Genomic DNA, 20,266 nt, shown 5'->3' on the forward strand with positions numbered 1-20,266 from the left:
GAGGTGATAACAAGTAGTGGTGATGTGAGAAGGAGATGGAATGAGTATTTTGAAGGTTTGTTGAATGTGTCTGATGACAGAGTGGCAGATATAGGGTGTTTTGGTCGAGGTGGTGTGCAAAGTGAGAGGGTTAGGGAAAATGATTTGGTAAACAGAGAAGAGGTAGTAAAAGCTTTGCGGAAGATGAAAGCCGGCAAGGCAGCAGGTTTGGATGGTATTGCAGTGGAATTTATTAAAAAAGGGGGTGACTGTATTGTTGACTGGTTGGTAAGGTTATTTAATGTATGTATGACTCATGGTGAGGTGCCTGAGGATTGGCGGAATGCGTGCATAGTGCCATTGTACAAAGGCAAAGGGGATAAGAGTGAGTGCTCAAATTACAGAGGTATAAGTTTGTTGAGTATTCCTGGTAAACTATATGGGAGGGTATTGATTGAGAGGGTGAAGTGCGGTTTCAGAAGTGGTAGAGGATGTGTGGATCAGGTGTTTGCTTTGAAGAATGTATGTGAGAAATACTTAGAAAAGCAAATGGATTTGTATGTAGCATTTATGGATCTGGAGAAGGCATATGATAGAGTTGATAGAGATGCTCTGTGGAAGGTATTAAGAATATATGGTGTGGGAGGCAAGTTGTTAGAAGCAGTGAAAAGTTTTTATCGAGGATGTAAGGCATGTGTACGTGTAGGAAGAGAGAAAGTGATTGGTTCTCAGTGAATGTAGGTTTGCGGCAGGGGTGTGTGATGTCTCCATGGTTGTTTAATTTGTTTATGGATGGGTTGTTAGGGAGGTAAATGCAAGAGTCCTGGAAAGAGGGGCAAGTATGAAGTCTGTTGGGGATGAGAGCTTGGGAAGTGAGTCAGTTGTTGTTCGCTGATGATACAGCGCTGGTGGCTGATTCATGTGAGAAACTGCAGAAGCTGGTGACTGAGTTTGGTAAAGTGTGTGGAAGAAGAAAGTTAAGAGTAAATGTGAATAAGAGCAAGGTTATTAGGTACAGTAGGGTTGAGGGTCAAGTCAATTGGGAGGTGAGTTTGAATGGAGAAAAACTGGAGGAAGTGAAGTGTTTTAGATATCTGGGAGTGGATCTGTCAGCGGATGGAACCATGAAGCGGAAGTGGATCATAGGGTGGGGGAGGGGGCGAAAATTTTGGGAGCCTTGAAAAATGTGTGGAAGTCGAGAACATTATCTCGGAAAGCAAAAATGGGTATGTTTGAAGGAATAGTGGTTCCAACAATGTTGTATGGTTGCGAGGCGTGGGCTATGGATAGAGTTGTGCGCAGGAGGATGGATGTGCTGGAAATGAGATGTTTGAGGACAATGTGTGGTGTGAGGTGGTTTGATCGAGTAAGTAACGTAAGGGTAAGAGAGATGTGTGGAAATAAAAAGAGCGTGGTTGAGAGAGCAGAAGAGGGTGTTTTGAAATGGTTTGGGCACATGGAGAGAATGAGTGAGGAAAGATTGACCAAGAGGATATATGTGTCGGAGGTGGAGGGAACGAGGAGAAGAGGGAGACCAAATTGGAGGTGGAAAGATGGAGTGAAAAAGATTTTGTGTGATCGGGGCCTGAACATGCAGGAGGGTGAAAGGAGGGCAAGGAATAGAGTGAATTGGAGCGATGTGGTATACAGGGGTTGACGTGCTGTCAGTGGATTGAATCAAGGCATGTGAAGCGTCTGGGGTAAACCATGGAAAGCTGTGTAGGTATGTATATTTGCGTGTGTGGACGTGTGTATGTACGTGTGTATGGGGGTTGGGCCATTTCTTTCGTCTGTTTCCTCGCGCTACCTCGCAAACTCAGAACATCAGATTACAGCGACAAGTATACAAAAAAAAAAAAACTATTTAATATAGCTGTCAATAACAGTATTATAATATAATAATAACTAAAGCGATGATAAAACTACAACATATATATATATATATATATATATATATATATTATATATATATATATATATATATATATATATATATCGAAAATAATTAATAATTCATCTCGGCAACTGAGTTACCATTTTAGTTTCAGCACTTTAATTGTAAACACATCGTCCCAAATTATGATTTGGCTCTGGCTTAAGCTTCATAAAAAGCAATGTTTAGTAATAAACTATGAAACTCTCAGGTTTCCCATTATATTTACTGAGTTACCTTAAACAATCACCCCAACTCTTCAGTCTTTGACTCCGTGTATGAATGAATGTCACCCTTATTATAGTCATACTTTTAATTTACACTGTTGTGTAATATCGGCGTTAAAGCTGGAAATGCGACCTCACATAACTGGACGAAATATATATTTGACGTTAGATTTCTTGAGATTTACACTACCAACGAGTAACCAGCGTTTATATCATAAAATACGGGTATGTTCATTATGAAGTGTAATTAGATACATTAATGACACCACAAATGAAAAATTTGATTATACTGTTTTAAATAAATCTGCATTTAAGACAACATTTACTCAATATACAGTCATCACACAGAGTAGACATATGTAACGATAATGCCCTAACAGGGACACTATAACTATTACCTGGTCCCTATGTACAAAAGGTAAATCTTACTATTGCCATATGTATATATAACAATATCCATTATTCTCCATACCTGGTTATGTATTCTCAAAATATTACATTGACACTGCAGAAAAAAAATTAATATGCAGAGGCAGAAGCGATGCAGAGCTAAACTAGACTTGTACTGAAAACGCTGGAAGTGTACAGATATTTTAGGCAAACTTATTCGGAGCACTTCATGAAAACTATGAATTGTATTATTTACATTCCCAGCTTCACTGGGGACATATTGTTTTCATAGGAGACGAAAAAGTGTTAGAATTAATGACAGATTAATGACACTGAGATATTTAATGTAATTAAAAGAAATTACTAAGTTCAGCAAGTCTAAAGATATGCTGCTCCTTATTTTACTTTTATATGACTAATGTTCGGTGGACGTTAATCATACTCACCTTGGCATTTTTGTACTGATATTCAATCCCCTCCTCACACAACTGACTTTTTTTGATGTCCCTCCAGTGTACAAGAAAAATATTACTCTTTCTAATTAAGACTTTGTTTAGGTAAAACGTCATTTACTGGATCAGCAATCTTAAGTAACAAAAAAATTAACAGGAGTAATTATGAAAAAGAAAAAATAGATAACATATGAATGAAGCATATCTAGTTTTGGAAAGCACATCATGTCCTGAATTTGCCAATCATAATTATGGCTGTCATGGGTACAGTGGCAGGCAGATGGAGGCAGATGGCATCACAAGTGTAAGTTGTTGGTAGCAGGGAATAATGTTCATCCTCAATCATGAGTGGATAACTCCGGAACTGACCACTGTTTATTACTTTCCCCCATTTCCAGATTACTCAAGTATGTCCTTTGTTCTGTATGGTTTATATAATTTTCTGTTTCCCTCAGCATTTTCTCATTCTTAACTAACATTCTTCCTTGCTTATGGAAACTACCTTAAACCAACTTCCTCTTGATATGCCATTGAACTACATTGTGCAGGTTGGTGAAAGACTAGGGAAGTGCACCAAATCACTCATTAGTGGCATTGAATTTTGGTAGTGTTACTTTAACTGCAGATGCATTAAAACTTAGTCCAGTATTTTGCATTTCCGTATAAGATATGACATATTCAACAGGACCATCTTTCTGAAGATGACTGGAGGCAGGCTCAGAGCCTGTCAGGCTTGCCAATTGTTCACCATGAGGGTTATGTATGTCCTTTACCAGCTAATCATCGTTTCAAGATGATGAAGTTCCATCACCTGTATCAAATTCTCTTAAAGGATGGTGTAATTAATAAAGGTAAACAGGTATGTATTAGCTTATATTGTGAATTTGAAATTAAATGTTTTTACTAATGTTAGAAAGAAACTTTCATAGAAGAGCTGTTTAGAATACTCTCTTAACAGATTATTATATTTTGATAATTGTCATGTAATGCTGCTTAACAGTTTTCTGTATCTCCAACAGTATCTTTAAATAAGTTTTCTGTATCTCCAACAATATCTGAAAAGAAGTGAGGTTTATATTAATATGTTTTCTTACTAGCTTTTCTTGTAATAAACGTTAACCACTGAGCAAGGGAAATGATAAAGACTACCCTCTTTGGGAACGAAAGGCAAACTTCCCATAACACTGGGGTGTAATGTCCGAGTTGTGTGGAAAGCTTTATGGTTTTTTGTAAAGGATATAGGTAGCGTAAGGAAACAGATGAACGAATGGCCCAACCCTCCCACATACACGTGTATATACATAAATGTCCACACACGCACATATACATACCTATACATCTCAACGTATACATACATATACACACACAGACATATACATATATACACATGTACATAATTCATACTGTCTGCCCTTATTCATTCCCGTTGCCCTCCCGCCACACATGAAATGAAAATCCCCTCCCCCCGCATGTGCGCGAGGTAGTGCTAGGAAAAGACAACAAAGGCCACATTCGTTCACACTCAGTCTTTAGCTGTCATGTATAATGCACCAAAACCACAGCTCTCTTTCCACATCCAGGCCCCACAGAACTTTCCATGGTTTACCCCAGACGCTTCACATGCCTTGGTTCAATCCATTGACAGCACATCGACCCCGATGTACCACATCATTCCAATTTACTCTATTCCTTGCATGCCTTTCACCCTCCTGCATGTTCAGGCCCCGATCACTCAAAATCTTTTTCACTCCATCTCTCCACCTCCAATTTGGTCTCCCACTTCTCCTCGTTCCCTCCACCTCTGACATATATATACTCTTTGTCAATCTTTCCTCACTCATTTTCTCCATGTAACCAAACCATTTCAAAACACCCTCTTCTGCTCTCTCAACCACACTCTTTTTAATACCACACATCTCTCTTACCCTTTCATTACTTACTCGATCAAACCACATATTGTCCTCAAACATCCCATTTCCAGCACATCCACCCTCCTCTGCACAACTCTATCTATAGCCCGTGCCTCGCAACCATATAACATTGTTGGAACCACTATTCCTTCAAACACCCATTTTTGCTTTCCAAGATAACGTTCTCGACTTACACACATTCTTCAACGCACCCAGAACTTTCGCCCCCTCCCCCACCCTATGATTCACCTCTGCTTCCATGGTTCCATCTGCTGCCAAATCCACTCCCAGATATCTAAAACACTTCATTTCCTCCAGTTTTTCTCCATTCAAACTTACCTCCCAATTGGCTTGTCCCTCAACCCTACTGTACCTAATAACCTTGCTCTTATTCACATTTACTCTCAGCTTTATTCTTTCACACACTTTACCAAACTCAGTCACCAGCTTCTGCAATTTCTCACCCGAATCAGCCACCAGCACTGTATCATTAGCGAACAACTGACTCACTTACCAAGCTCTCTCATCCAGAACAGACTGCATACTTGCCCCTCTTTCCAAAACTCTTGCATTCACCTCCCTAACAACCCCATCCATAAACAAATTAAACAACCATGGAGACATCATGCACCCCTGCAACAAACCAACATTCACTGAGAACCAATCACTTTCCTCTCTTCCTACACGTACTTATGCCTTAAATCCTTGATAAAAACTTTTCAGTGCTTCTAACAACTTGCCTCCCACACCATATATTCTTAATACCTTCCACAGAGCATCTCTATCATATGCCTTCTCCAGATCCATAAATGCTACATACAAAGCCATTTGTTTTTCTAAGTATTTCTCACATACATTTTTCAAAGCAAACACCTGATCCACACATCCTCTACCACTTCTGAAACCACACTGCTCTTCCCCAATCTGATGCTCTGTACATGCCTTCACCCTCTCAATCAATACCCTCTCGTATAATTTGCCAGGAATACTCAACAAACTTATACCTCTGTAATTTGAGCACTCACTCTTATCCCCTTTGCCTTTGTACAATGGCACTATGCAAGCATTCCACCAATCCTCGGGCACCTCACCATGAGTTTATTTTTTTTTTTTTTTTTTTTTTTTTTGCTTTGTCGCTGTCTCCCGCGTTTGCGAGGTAGCGCAAGGAAACAGACGAAAGAAATGGCCCAACCCACCCCCATACACATGCCTTGATTCAATCCACTGACAGCACGTCAACCCCGGTATACCACATCGCTCCAATTCACTCTATTCTTTGCCCTCCTTTCACCCTCCTGCATGTTCAGGCCCCGATCACACAAAATCTTTTTCACTCCATCTTTCCACCTCCAATTTGGTCTCCCTCTTCTCCTCGTTCCCTCCACCTCCGACACATATATCCTCTTGGTCAATCTTTTCTCACTCATTCTCTCCATGTGACCAAACCATTTCAAAACACCCTCTTCTGCTCTCTCAACCACGCTTTTTTATTTCCACACATCTCTCTTACCCTTACGTTACTTACTCGATCAAACCACCTCACACCACACATTGTCCTCAAACATCTCATTTCCAGCACATCCATCCTCCTGCGCACAACTCTATCCATAGTCCACGCCTCGCAACCATAACAACATTGTTGGAACCACTATTCCTTCAAACATACCCATTTTTGCTTTCCGAGATAATGTTCTCGACTTCCACACATTCTTCAAGGCTCCCAGAATTTTCGCCCCCTCCCCCACCCTATGATCCACTTCCGCTTCCATGGTTCCATCCGCTGCCAGATCCACTCCCAGATATCTAAAACACTTCACTTCCTCCAGTTTTTCTCCATTCAAACTCACCTCCCAATTGACTTGACCCTCAACCCTACTGTACCTAATAACCTTGCTCTTATTCACATTTACTCTTAACTTTCTTCTTTCACACACTTTACCAAACTCAGTCACCAGCTTCTGCAGTTTCTCACATGAATCAGCCACCAGTGCTGTATCATCAGCGAACAACAACTGACTCACTTCCCAAGCTTTCTCATCCCCAACAGACTTCATACTTGCCCCTCTTTCCAAAACTCTTGCATTCACCTCCCTAACAACCCCATCCATAAACAAATTAAACAACCATGGAGACATCACACACCCCTGCCGCAAACCTACATTCACTGAGAACCAATCACTTTCCTCTCTTCCTACACATACACATGCCTTACATCCTTGATAAAAACTTTTCACTGCTTCTAACAACTTGCCTCCCACACCATATATTCTTAATACCTTCCACAGAGCATCTCTATCAACTCTATCATATGCCTTCTCCAGATCCATAAATGCTACATACAAATCCATGAGTTATATATACATTAAATAACCTTACCAACCAGTCAACAATACAGTCACCCCCTTTTTTGATAAATTCCACTGCAATACCATCCAAACCCGCTGCCTTGCCGGCTTTCATCTTCCACAAAGCTTTTACTACCTCTTCTCTGTTAACCAAATCATTCTCCCTAAACCTCCCTATATATATATATATATATATATATATATATATATATATTTTTTTTTTTTCTTTCATACTATTCGCCAAATCCCGCATTAGTGAGGTAGTGTTAAGAACAGAAGACTGAGCCTTTGACTGAATCTCCTCACTTGGCCCCCTTCTCTGTTCCTTTTTTTGGAAAATTAAAAATGAGAGGGGAGGATTTCCAGCCCCTAGCTCCCTTCCCTTTTAGTCGCCTTCTACGACACGCAGGGAATACATGGGAAGTATTCTTTCTCCCCTATCCCCAGGGATGATTAAAGTGTCCCTGCATAATTATTTTGTTTCCTATCACTTCTTGTAATATTCAATGTAAAACAGTAACCAGAGATAAAATATCAATAAATTTACACTTTTTCTTTTTCATTATTAGGTAATATATCCCCAGCAAGTAAGTCAAGAAGTTACTGCATCTGTACATTCAAAATGTTACGTAAAAAATTTTTTTGACGGTCAAACATCTCGTGAAGAGCAGCGAATAACAGGATTTGAGTGGACCCGGGGGTTGGCCAGCCGTGTCAGATATGAGACAGGTTAGAAATGCATTACAAATAATTTTGTGAGTATGATTACAGCAATGAGGTTTCTGTATGTCTTTTGTGTCCGGAAGTGTGTTAGGAATGATTCAGGGCAAAATTACTTGCAACATACTATAAATGAGAAATAGATCTGACTTTCATATCAAAGAATTATGTATTGATTAACTATGTCACCAAGACCGTATTTTGAAAGCAATGTTAACATCATTATAATAATTACCTACAAAGGTAGAAACTTAAGACAATTATATACATATTAAGGTATTATACAGCTTGAAAAATATTGTAACAGTCTTAAAAGTTCACTCCATTTGGGGAGAAATCAATAAATAATGTGCTTGTTACTGCAGGTTATTCTTTTTCCATTTTTTGTCAAGTCATGCAGAAACTGATTATAGACAAAATGAATTAAGTTAGCTTATCTTTACTGATATTTTTATTTTTTTATTATTATACTTTGTCGCTGTCTCCCACATTAACAAGGTAGCACAAGGAAACAGACAAAAGAATGGCCCAACCCACCCACATACACATGTATATACATACACGTCCACACACTCACATATACATACCTATACATCTCAATGTATACAGTGTATAAAAGAAAGAGACAGGAGGTCAAGAGAAAGGTGCAAGAGGTGAAAAAGAGGGCAAATGAGAGTTGGGGTGAGAGAGTATCATTAAATTTTAGGGAGAATAAAAAGATGTTCTGGAAGGAGGTAAATAAAGTGCGTAAGACAAGGGAGCAAATGGGAACTTCAGTGAAGGGCGCTAATGGGGAGGTGATAACAAGTAGTGGTGATGTGAGAAGGAGATGGAGTGAGTATTTTGAAGGTTTGTTGAATGTGTTTGATGATAGAGTAGCAGATATAGGGTGTTTTGGTCGAGGTGGTGTGCAAAGTGAGACGGATAGGGAAAATGATTTGGTAAACAGAGAAGAGGTAGTAAAAGCTTTGCGGAAGATGAAAGCCGGCAAGGCAGCAGGTTTGGATGGTATTGCAGTGGAATCTATTAAAAAAGGGGGTGACTGTATTGTTGACTGGTTGGTAAGGTTATTTAATGTATGTATGACTCATGGTGAGGTGCCTCAGGATTGGCGAAAAGCGTGCATAGTGCCATTGTACAAAGGCAAAGGGGATAAGAGTGAGTGCTCAAATTACAGAGGTATAAGTTTGTTGAGTATTCCTGGTAAATTATATGGGAGGGTATTGATTGAGAGGGTGAAGGCATGTACAGAGCATCAGATTGGGGAAGAGCAGTGTGGTTTCAGAAGTGGTAGAGGATGTGTGGATCAGGTGTTTGCTTTGAAGAATGTATGTGAGAAATACTTAGAAAAGCAAATGGATTTGAATGTAGCATTTATGGATCTGGAGAAGGCATATGATAGAGTTGATAGAGATGCTCTGTGGAAGGTATTAAGAATATATGGTGTTGGAGGCAAGTTGTTAGAAGCAGTGAAAAGTTTTTATCGAGGATGTAAGGCATGTGTACGTGTAGGAAGAGAGGAAAGTGATTGGTTCTCAGTGAATGTAGGTTTGCGGCAGGGGTGTGTGATGTCTCCATGGTTGTTTAATTTGTTTATGGATGGGGTTGTTAGGGAGGTGATTGCAAGAGTTTTGGAAAGAGGGGCAAGTATGAAGTCTGTTGGGGATGAGAAAGCTTGGGAAGTGAGTCAGTTGTTGTTCGCTGATGATACAGTGCTGGTGGCTGATTCATGTGAGAAATTGCAGAAGCTGGTGACTGAGTTTGGTAAAGTGTGTGAAAGACGAAAGTTAAGAGTAAATGTGAATAAGAGCAAGGTTATTAGGTACAGTAGGGTTGAGGGTCAAGTCAATTGGGAGGTAAGTTTGAATGGAGAAAAACTGGAGGAAGTAAAGTGTTTTAGATATCTGGGAGTGGATCTGGCAGCGGATGGAACCATGGAAGCGGAAGTGAATCATAGGGTGGGGGAGGGGGCGAAAATCCTGGGAGCCTTGAAGAATGTGTGGAAGTCAAGAACATTATGTCGGAAAGCAAAAATGGGTATGTTTGAAGGAATAGTGGTTCCAACAATGTTTTATGGTTGCGAGGCATGGGCTATGGATAGAGTTGTGCGCAGGAGGGTGGATGTGCTGGAAATGAGATGTTTGAGGACAATGTGTGGTGTGAGGTGGTTTGATCGAGTAAGTAATTTAAGGGTAAGAGAGATGTGTGGAAATAAAAAGAGCGTGGTTGAGAGAGCAGAAGAGGGTGTTTTGAAATGGTTTGGGCACATGGAGAGAATGAGTGAGGAAAGATTGACCAAGAGGATATATGTGTCGGAGGTGGCGGGAACGAGGAGAAGTGGGAGTGAAAAAGATTTTGAGTGATCAGGGCCTGAACATGCAGGAGGGTGAAAGGCGGGCAAGGAATAGAGTGAATTGGATCGATGTGGTATACCGGGATTGACGTGCTGTCAGTGGATTGAGTGAGGGCATATGAAGCATCTGGGGTAAACCATGGAAAGTTGTGTGGTGCCTGGATGTGGAAAGGGAGCTGTGGTTTTGGGCATTATTGCATGACAGCTAGAGACTGAGTGTGAACGAATGGGGCCTTTGTTTGTCTTTTCCTAGTGCTACCTCGCACACATGAGGGGGGGAGGGGGATGGTATTCCATGTGCGGCGAGGTGGCGATGGGATTGAATAAAGGCAGACAGTGTGAATTGTGTGCATGGGTATATATGTATGTGTCTGTGTGTGTATAAATATGTGTACATTGAGATGTATAGGTATGTATATTTGCGTGTGTGGACGTGTATGTATATACATGTGTATGGGGGTGGGTTGGGCCATTTCTTTCGTCTGTTTCCTTGCGCTACCTTGCAAATGCGGGAGACAGCGACAAAGCAAAATAAATAAAAATAAATACACACACACAGACATATACATATATACACATGTACATAATTCATACTGTCTGCCCTTATTCATTCCCGTTGCCACCCCATCACACATGAAATGAAAACCCCCTCCTCCCGCATGTGCGTGAGGCAGCGCTAGGAAAAGACAACAACGCCCATATTCGTTTACACTCAGTATGTAGCTGTCATGAATAATGCACTGAAACCACAGCTCCCTTTCCACATCCAGGCCCCACAAAACTTTCCATGATTTACCCCAAACACTTCACATACCCTGGTTCAATCCATGACAGCACTTCGACCCCGGTATACCAAATCATTCCAATTCACTCTATTCCTTGCATGCCTTTCACCCTCCTGCATGTTCAGGCCCCAATCACTCAAAATCTTTTTCACTCCATCTTTCCACCTCCAATATGGTCTCCCACTTCTCATTCCCTCCACCTCTGACACATATATCCTCTTGGTCAATCTTTTCTCACTCATTCTATCCATGTGACCAAACCATTTCAAAACACCCTCTTCTGCTTTCTCGACCACACTCTTTTTATTACCAGACCTCTCTCTTACCCTTTCATTACTTACTCAATCAAACCACCTCACACCACATATTGTCATCAAACATCTCATTTCCAGCACATCCACCCTCCTCCGCATGACTCTATCTATAGCCCATGCTTCGCAACCATATAACATTATTGGTACCACTATTCCTTCAAACATGCCCATTTTTGCTTTCCAAGATAACGTTCTCGACTTCCACACATTTTTCAATGCTCCCAGAACTTTTGCCCCCTCCCCCACCCTATGATTCACTTCCACTTCCAGGTTCCATCCGCTGCCAAATCCGCTTTCAGATATCTAAAACACTTCACTTCCTCCAGTTTTTCTCCATTCAAACTTACCTCCCAATTAACTTGTCCCTCAACCCTACTGTACCTAATAACCTTGCTCTTATTCACGTTCATTACAGGTGGAACAATCCTAGCAGCGAAGCTGTGCTTGGAGCGAGGCTTAGCATGCAGCACAGGAGGAGGCACTCATCATGCATTTCCTGGGCATGGCTCTGGCTATTGTCTGATAAATGATCTTGCTGTTGCTGCACATAACCTCATTCATTGTGGCTTAGCTACCAAAGTATTGATTGTTGACTTGGACGTTCATCAGGTATGAATGGTCTTATTTGTACTGAGAAAATCTACACTGCAATGTTCACATGGAAGGAAGTCATGAAATTTTGTATCTTGATAAAGTTATAAACAGAATGAGTGAGAATGAATAGAATGTTTGAAGGATCAAAGAACGGCAGTGTAAGAGTATAGCTAATAAATCAAATGGAGTTACATTACATAAGGTGTAGTGTGACTGTGTAAATGGAATGTAACAGAATCATGTCAAGAGAAGTATCATAATGACATTTAGGTCCTTTTGGGGTAATATTAAGGTAAGGAACATGGAAATTGTAGATTTAGTGAGAAAGACTTAAGAGGTGATGTAATGTATTTATTTCCAGCTGATAAGTTGTCAATAAAAAACAGGGTTTTATACCTAATTGCTTCACCTTCCTTTGTGAGGTTGTATCAGGAACAAATGAACAACCTCATTTGAACATATCCACACTGTAACTGTCATGAGTGATATACTGAAACCTATGCTTGCCATTTACAACTTTTTTCTTTTTCATTCTCAAAAATAATATTTAGCTTATTTATTCTCAGGGGGATGGTACCGCATTTAGTGTATTCCAAGATCGTCCAGATATTTTTACTTTATCTTTTCACTGCCAAAATAACTTCCCCCTTCGTAAACAAAAGAGTGATTTAGATGTTGGGCTGCAAACTGGCATTGGTGACAATGAATACATAAAAATTCTGTCAGTAAGTAATGCTATTTCTTATTCTATTACGTAGATCTTAACTAGCTGTCATGTGTAATGCACCTAAACCACAGCTCCCTATCCACAACCAGCCACACCACAGACCTTTCTCTGGTTTACCCCAGATACTTCACATACCCTGGTTCGGTCCATTGATAGCACGTTGACCCCAGTATACCATGTCATTCCGGTTCACTCTATTACATGCACACTTTCCTGCTGTTCAGTCAAAATCTTTTTCAATCCATCCTTCGATCTTCAATTTGGTCTCCCCATCCTCCTTGTTCCCTCCAATTCTGACTCATATATCCTCTTTGTCAACCTTTACTCATTCCCTCCATATGTCCAAACCATTTCAGCACATCTTCAGCTCTCTCAACCACACTCTTTATATTACCACACATCTCTTTATTACATCTCTTTCATTACTTACTCGATCAAACCACCTCACACCACATATTGTCCTCAAATATATTTCCAACACATCCAGCCTACTCTGCACAGGTTTATCCAGAGCTCATGCCACACATACATATAATGTTGCTGGGACTACTATTCCTTCAAATGCCCATTTTTGTCCTTCCAGATAACATTCTCTCCTTCCACACATCCTTCGGTGCTCTCAGAACCTTCATGCCCTCCCCCACCCTGTAACTTGCTTCCACTTCCATTTGTTGCCATGTCCACTCCCAGATATCTAACATGGGAAACAGTGATCAAGTATAATAAATAAATATATATATCATGTCATATTACTCAAGAACCCCTTTTACAAGACTCTTAGTCTAAGACTGCACTGTACTCATTAGCAAGAAAATAAACTCATTCATAGTTAGAAGTCCTTTGACAAGATTGTACTCATTATGTCCAATGAGAGTGATGCAAACTTACCAAAGGTGACTTTTCAGTAGCAGGTGTAACCTCATTCAGCACCACCTGGGGTAGGAAAATTGGGCATGTTACTAGGCTGCCTGCAGTCACTTTCAGCAAGATTATATTATTGCTAGTGGACATAAAAGGAGTACAATCTTGTCAAAGAACTCAGTCTAAAGGAGCCATTTTTTCCTGCTGCAATTCTAGCACTGCCATGAAGCTGCAGAGCCTGTAAAAGGGGTTCCGTCATTATATGATCAAAATTATTCATACTTAATTGCCTTTACCACTTCAGCAAGGTAACAGGAATAAACAAACAATGGCCTTATTTACACACATCCAATCTCCAACTGTCATATAATGTAACAAATCCAATGATCACCATCCACAGTCAAGCCCCTAAAGGATTTGCTCTACACAAATCTGTTCATATGTAGTCATATAATTACGTTTAAGCTAATACTTGGTATTATCTACTGGATTATCTCCCAGCTGTTCTAGACAGCTTTCATCCAGATATTATCCTCTATGATGCTGGTGTGGATCCTCATCACAAAGATCAACTGGGCAAGTTAAAACTAAGTGATAAGGGTGAGTGTCTAACAACTTTTTCTCTATTTTCAATCAGGCATATTTATGGTAAGTGTCAGATAACTACAAAGAATTACATTATGCAGAACCGAATGTTTGGATAACATATTTCAATTTGTCATCACAGTTGCTTTAGCTTAGCTTAAATACTTATGCAAGTGTGTAAGGTGGTCAAGAGCAAATATCTGATAACAAATATTTTTCTCAAAGTCTTGGTCAGTTGTAAATGTTTTCTACACACATAATGTTTGTTCTCTAAGTAGTCTGCTACATGCTCTTATCTTCCTGCATCTAGTACAACTTTTTGTACATTAAGATAGGTCAGTGTAAATTATATTTACTAGACTCCTCTTTTTCTATATTTCTCCACTTTAACCACCTTTTATACCCCAAGTAATGAAGTACAGTATCTCACATTCCTTTTTACTGATTTCTCTTTCGTCTAATAACTAAGGACAGTGCCCTGTGTCTCCTGTGGGCCTTGACCTTCTTATAGAATATAGATACACTTTGTAATTTCCCAATACTCTCCTCTTTTCGTTTACGTCTTCAGTACAAGTTTTCAAGCCTTGGATTTCTTATTTTCTCACTCTGTGCATGTGTTCATACAGTATCTCTGCCAAAAATATTCATCTTGATTACCTGTACTCAGTTAAATTTTTGAGTAATATTTAAATTAAAGTAAACTTCATTAGATGTTAAATACAAGGAAATTTTCTTGAAAATGCAGTGTTTTTGCATAATTTTTTATCCCTCATGGATTTTGATTATATCATGTATAGAGTTAATCAACTTTACAACCATTTGGCAGCATACATCCAGAAAATATCATAAAGGCTCTTATCTTGTCTCTGCTGCTCCTTAAACTCTTGTATACAGTTCTTGTGTGCTAGCAGCTCATTTTTAGTGTTCAAAGTTGCTAGCTTAGCCTTGAGTGAGACATTTCCTTTCTTTGTCTCTGCTCTTGATGTGCCCTTAGTCTCTCACTTGGCCTCCATGAGAGACGTGTCTGTTGTTGGTCTCTGCTCAGTCTCTCAAATGGCCTCCATGCAAGATGTCTCTGCTTTGGTGTGCCTAAGACTTCATCATTTGTTTAAAGCAAGGAAATTTTCTTGCAAAGCCACTACATTGTGCAAAAAAAAAATTGGTTATCCATCATGGATTTTGACATTATATGAGTAAATCACCTTTAGGACCATTTGGCAGCATACAGCCAAAAAATATTATAAATATGTAAACAATTCAGATGTAATAATCATTATATAACTTCATGAATATCAGGTTTAGTATCTTTAAGCAGTACACTGGATTACTGATATTTAAATGCATAATCATGTGATTTCATTGGTAATGTCAAATGAGCAGGCTATTATTAATTTTGAATTGAATGCTTTGTTTTATGTTGTTTACAGCTTTTTTTATATATGCTTTAAAAAGGACAGATGACAAGGCACAGCTTAGGGTGGAGCTGATGAATTGTTTGTAGATGACACCATGGGATTCTTTTTGTTATCCAGATATAACACTAATGTCATGCCATGTGTGTGTCACGTGTGATGCCCAGTAAAGTTGAAGTTGTGTTGAACGAAAATAATAAACCATTCAGGGCAATGAAGGGTGCAGGTTGGATGCTACAGGCATAGTGTTGACAACCATTTAAAGTTCATTACATCTTCTTTTGCATCCCTGCCTAAAAACAGATTAAACAGCCACTATGACATTATACTACCTTGGTGCAAACCAACCTTCAACGAGAACCACTCACCCACATTACTTCCTGCTCACACACACGGTTTACTCTTCTATGCATTCAGCTTATGTAACAAATAAACTAGATATATAATCATAATTTCCTAACAGGGCTACTCAAGAGGGATACGTATGTCCTGAAATCAGCTATATGCTGTGGTATTCCTATTGCAACTGTGATTGGCGGAGGTTATGATGACATCATGGAACTTTCTGCACGACATACCATAATTCACCGTGCTGCTCAGGAAATATGGAACATTTATCTTGAAGTCAGCCAAACATTTTAACACTATTCAAAATCATAAAACCACACTTTTGTAAATGACAAAACAAAATAAAAAGCAAAACCACAAAGTGAATTTTATTTCTGATGAACGATACAAATCATGGTATGTTTTGAAAAGATTAGAAAGTAATTACTTTTAGTTTAAACTTTCCACCTTCATGCTATATAATTTCATTATCAGTAATTCAATTTTTGAGTGTAAGGGAAGGGTCAAGAGCATATAGTACCTCAATTCACTCATACGCAGAGTACATCCATGTCCAGCATGTTAAAGTGAGAAATGAGCTTAAGTGATAGTGCTCAAATCATCATGTCTTATACCCCTGCTGCACGTCACATTAATCAACTCTCTTCATTCCCACATTCTCCCAAACTGTTACCAAATTCAGGAGTCTCTTTCAGTTCTGTCACCAGAACCATGTACTCTGAATTTGCCTTCTTTACCACCCCCCATGAACAGTTTAAACAACCCCAGTGACATCACACATCCTTGATGCATACCCACCTTCACAAAGAACCTCTCATCCTCCTCCCTTCCTACATGTCATACTTTCTTGTAAAAATTCCTCACTCCATTTATCAATTTAGCATTTACCTCACCTTCCAGAAAGCATTTCACCCCATCACAACCTTTCTCAAGATTCGTAAATGCCATATACAATTCACCCTATTTCTCTGAGTATTTCTCACAATTTCTTTAGAAAAACATCTGCTCTACATATCCTCTACCTCTCCTAAAGTAACTATCAGATTCTTCGTATAGTACATCTCTATCAATAGCCACCCTCCCATACACCTAAGTACATGCAACAAACTTATGCCTCTGTAATTCAAGCATTCCCTTTGGTCCAACATGCCTTTATACCATGGGCCATACAGATGTTGAACAACTTGACTAACCTAACAACAGCAATGTCATCCCTGTTTCTTGAGAAACTCAACTGCAATCCCATCCAATCCTGCCACCTTGCCATACCTAACTTGTGCAAGGCTCTCACCAACCTCTTTCTTTTCAGAATATCAGTCACCAGGATTCTTTCACTTTATATGCCACCTCATCCCAAACACATAACATCTGCCTTCATATAATTTTACCTCTGGTTCACCCATTTTTTGCCTGTAACCACATCTCTATCTGCATCCTTCACAATCCCTCCCATGTGCTTTCTTGTTTTCCTCACATAACTCACCTCCTTCCAAACCATTCTTATTGTTTCTGAAGTTTACTGATACTCTCTCACCCAATATATGAGTATATATATATGTATAAGTATATATATATGTATAAATATATATATATGTATAAGTAAATGTGAGAGTCTTGGAGAGAGAAAGGCAAATATGCAGTCTGTGGGGAATAAGAGCCTGGAGAGTAGGTTGTATGCTGATGATACTACACTGGCAGCAGATTTGGGAGAGAAACTGTAGATGTTTGCTAGAAAATTTCCTGTCCCTTCAACTTTTAATGCACAGAGACAAACAAACATACCTATCCATTTGCTCGTCTTATGCACCACAACCCATCCTACATCCAAAAATATGGTAATAAGTGATATACTCAACAGGCTTCTAGGTTATTTAGTTCATTCTGCTTCATGTTTAGTCGTTTCTTTTTTTTTTTTCAATATGATTTACATGAACATAAAGATAAAACATTTCATTCTAATCTATCAGTACCTAATGTTTGCTAATGAGCACACCCATAACTGACTCTTATCTGATGCCTAACTGCCTTTCCTTGCATCTACATGCCTCTTCTCTTTACCATTTCCGTTTGGTGCCAATGTTTCACCACTAGTCAAAAAGTCAATAATAGCATAAAATATCTGACATCTAAAACATAAAGTAAATTGTATACCATCATAAAACAAGAGCTTCCTGGATCATCAGACCCCTGAAACACATTGAATCTTAAAACATATAATACATTAAAACAACCACACTCTTATATTACACTCATCACTTAAAAAGTACATGTAATAAAATGATATTTGCCTAAAACCAAAAAATTATTTTAGTCTGTTGATGAAAGCATCCTTGGATGACTTTGATTCTGAGAACTTGTTCTAAATGATAAAATTAAAAGAAAAGAAAAAGAAAAATGGGGAGAGGATAAAGCTCTAAAAACTTATGAAGCCACTTTTCTCAGTAGTTCTGCCAATTTATCAATATTTCCTGAAAAAGAAAAGACGCATATTAATGTGGAGTCAATACAATAATCTATAAACCCAAAAACACACTCAGCTGGTGTCTGAGCTTCAGAAAATGTGTGGGGAAAAGTTGTTAGTTCAACTGAATAAAGTACGGTTAATAAGTGTAGTTGAAGAGAGAGACAGGTTGGTTGGAGTGTGAGTGAATGGAAAAACAGTGAAGAAAGGGAGTGTTCTAGATGTGTGGAAATGAGTACAACAGTAGCTAGAAATACAGGAACTAAAGCCACCGGGTGGGTGAGAAGGGGGAGGTGGGCGTGTCTTAAGGTTCTGGGTGCAATAAGGAATGTGAGAAAAGGGAGGTCACCGTCTTTGAGGGCAAAATGGATATGTCTGATGTTATAGGAGTCTCTGTGAGGGCAAAATGGATATGTCTGATGGTATAGGAGTCCTGAAAGTGTTGTATACATGCAAGGCTTGGGCCCTACATAAAAAAAGTAGGGGAGAGGGTGGATGTATTGGAAAGGTAATGCTTGAGGGCAACATGAGCTATAAGCAGGGTTGACTTGAAAAAAGTAAGAGAGAGCTATCATTCGTAGAACAGCAAGTATTATAGAGATGAAAAGGTGTGCTGAAATGGTTTGGAGAGACACAAAGGACGAGTAAATTGAGGTTGACTAAGAGTGTGTCAAAAGTGGATGGGACAAGGGGAAGGATGAGACTGAACTGGAAATGGAAGGACAGTGAACGATTCTTTGAGTGATCAGGGCCTAAACCTCCTGGAGGATACAAAACACACATAAGATAAGAGTAAACTAAAGTCAAGTGGTATACATGGATACCATACAGTCAATGGGCTAAATCATGGAATATAAGTCAGGAGAAACAACAGAAAAGTCTATGGGGCTTGGTTGAGGACAGGGCTCTGATTTTGGTGCTCTATACATGAAAGCTACAGAGTGCATATTACCAAATACAGCCAATCTTTGTATGCTCCTTGACAGGCTTTTCCCACGTCAGCGAGTTAGCGCCAGGAAACAGACAAAGAACAACCCATATGTATATTCATAAAAGCACATACACATACCTATGCATACATATAATGTGCTGAGAGGTGCAACTGGAGGGATGTCTGATCATTATCTTGTGGAGGCTAAGGTGAAGATTTGTATGGGTTTCCAGAAAAGAAGAGTGAATGTTGGGGTGAAGAGGGTGGTGAGAGTAAGTGAGCTTGGGAAGGAGACTTGTGTGAGGAAGTACCAGGAGAGACTGAGTACAGAATGGAAAAAGGTGAGAACAATGGAAGTAAGGGGAGTGGGGGAGGAATGGGATGTATTTAGGGAATCAGTGATGGATTGCGCAAAAGATGCTTGTGGCATGAGAAGAGTGGGAGGTGGGTTGATTAGAAAGGGTAGTGAGTGGTGGGATGAAGAAGTAAGAGTATTAGTGAAAGAGAAGAGAGAGGCATTTGGATGATTTTTGCAGGGGAAAAAATGAAATTGAGTGGGAGACGTATAAAAGAAAGAGACAGGAGGTCAAGAGAAAGGTGCAAGAGGTGAAAAAAAGGGCAAATGAGAGTTGGGGTGAGAGAGTATCATTAAATTTTAGGGAGAATAAAAAGATGTTCTGGAAGGAGGTAAATAAAGTGCATAAGACAAGGGAGCAAATGGGAACTTCAGTGAAGGGCGCAAATGGGGAGGTGATAACAAGTAGTGGTGATGTGAGAAGGAGATGGAGTGAGTATTTTGAAGGTTTGTTGAATGTGTTTGATGATAGAGTGGCAGATATAGGGTGTTTTGGTCGAGGTGGTGTGCAAAGTGCGAGGGTTAGGGAAAATGATTTGGTAAACAGAGAAGAGGTAGTAAAAGCTTTGTGGAAGATGAAAGCC

General features: G+C 39.5%; 2 protein-coding genes across 7 annotated transcripts in view; one reads left to right on the forward strand and one right to left on the reverse strand.

The window, feature by feature from the left end:
* Positions 1 to 2,151: 2,151 nt before the first annotated feature.
* On the forward strand, positions 2,152 to 16,296 carry LOC139763099 (uncharacterized protein SYNPCC7002_A1628-like). The gene is made up of 7 exons (XM_071688737.1): positions 2,152 to 2,364; positions 3,667 to 3,840; positions 7,806 to 7,965; positions 11,824 to 12,017; positions 12,569 to 12,727; positions 14,079 to 14,190; positions 16,051 to 16,296. The coding sequence occupies exons 1-7, from the start codon at positions 2,191 to 2,193 to the stop codon at positions 16,227 to 16,229; spliced, it is 1,152 nt and encodes a 383-aa protein (XP_071544838.1). The 5' UTR covers positions 2,152 to 2,190; the 3' UTR covers positions 16,230 to 16,296.
* LOC139763100 (histone deacetylase 8-like) overlaps positions 16,290 to 20,266 on the reverse strand; it is a 48,072-nt gene continuing 44,095 nt past the window's right edge. For all 6 annotated transcript variants that reach the window (XM_071688743.1, XM_071688739.1, XM_071688740.1 and 3 more), the window contains one exon: positions 16,290 to 18,403. In XM_071688743.1, coding sequence (XP_071544844.1) covers positions 18,357 to 18,403 — 47 coding nt within the window. In that variant the 3' untranslated portion in view covers positions 16,290 to 18,356. The remainder of the gene's footprint in view (positions 18,404 to 20,266) is intronic.

This window comes from Panulirus ornatus, chromosome 46 (genome assembly GCF_036320965.1).
Source record: "Panulirus ornatus isolate Po-2019 chromosome 46, ASM3632096v1, whole genome shotgun sequence".
Lineage (NCBI taxonomy): Eukaryota > Metazoa > Arthropoda > Malacostraca > Decapoda > Palinuridae > Panulirus > Panulirus ornatus.

Coding starts and splice junctions, on each gene's coding strand:
- LOC139763099 (XM_071688737.1), top strand. CDS start 2,191: ATGAATGAATGTCACCCTTATTATAGTCATACTTTTAATTTACACTGT. Junction 2,365..3,666: donor GTTTATATCATAAAATACGG/GTATGTTCATTA, acceptor CATATTCAACAG/GACCATCTTTCTGAAGATGA. Junction 7,966..11,823: donor CCGTGTCAGATATGAGACAG/GTTAGAAATGCA, acceptor CGTTCATTACAG/GTGGAACAATCCTAGCAGCG.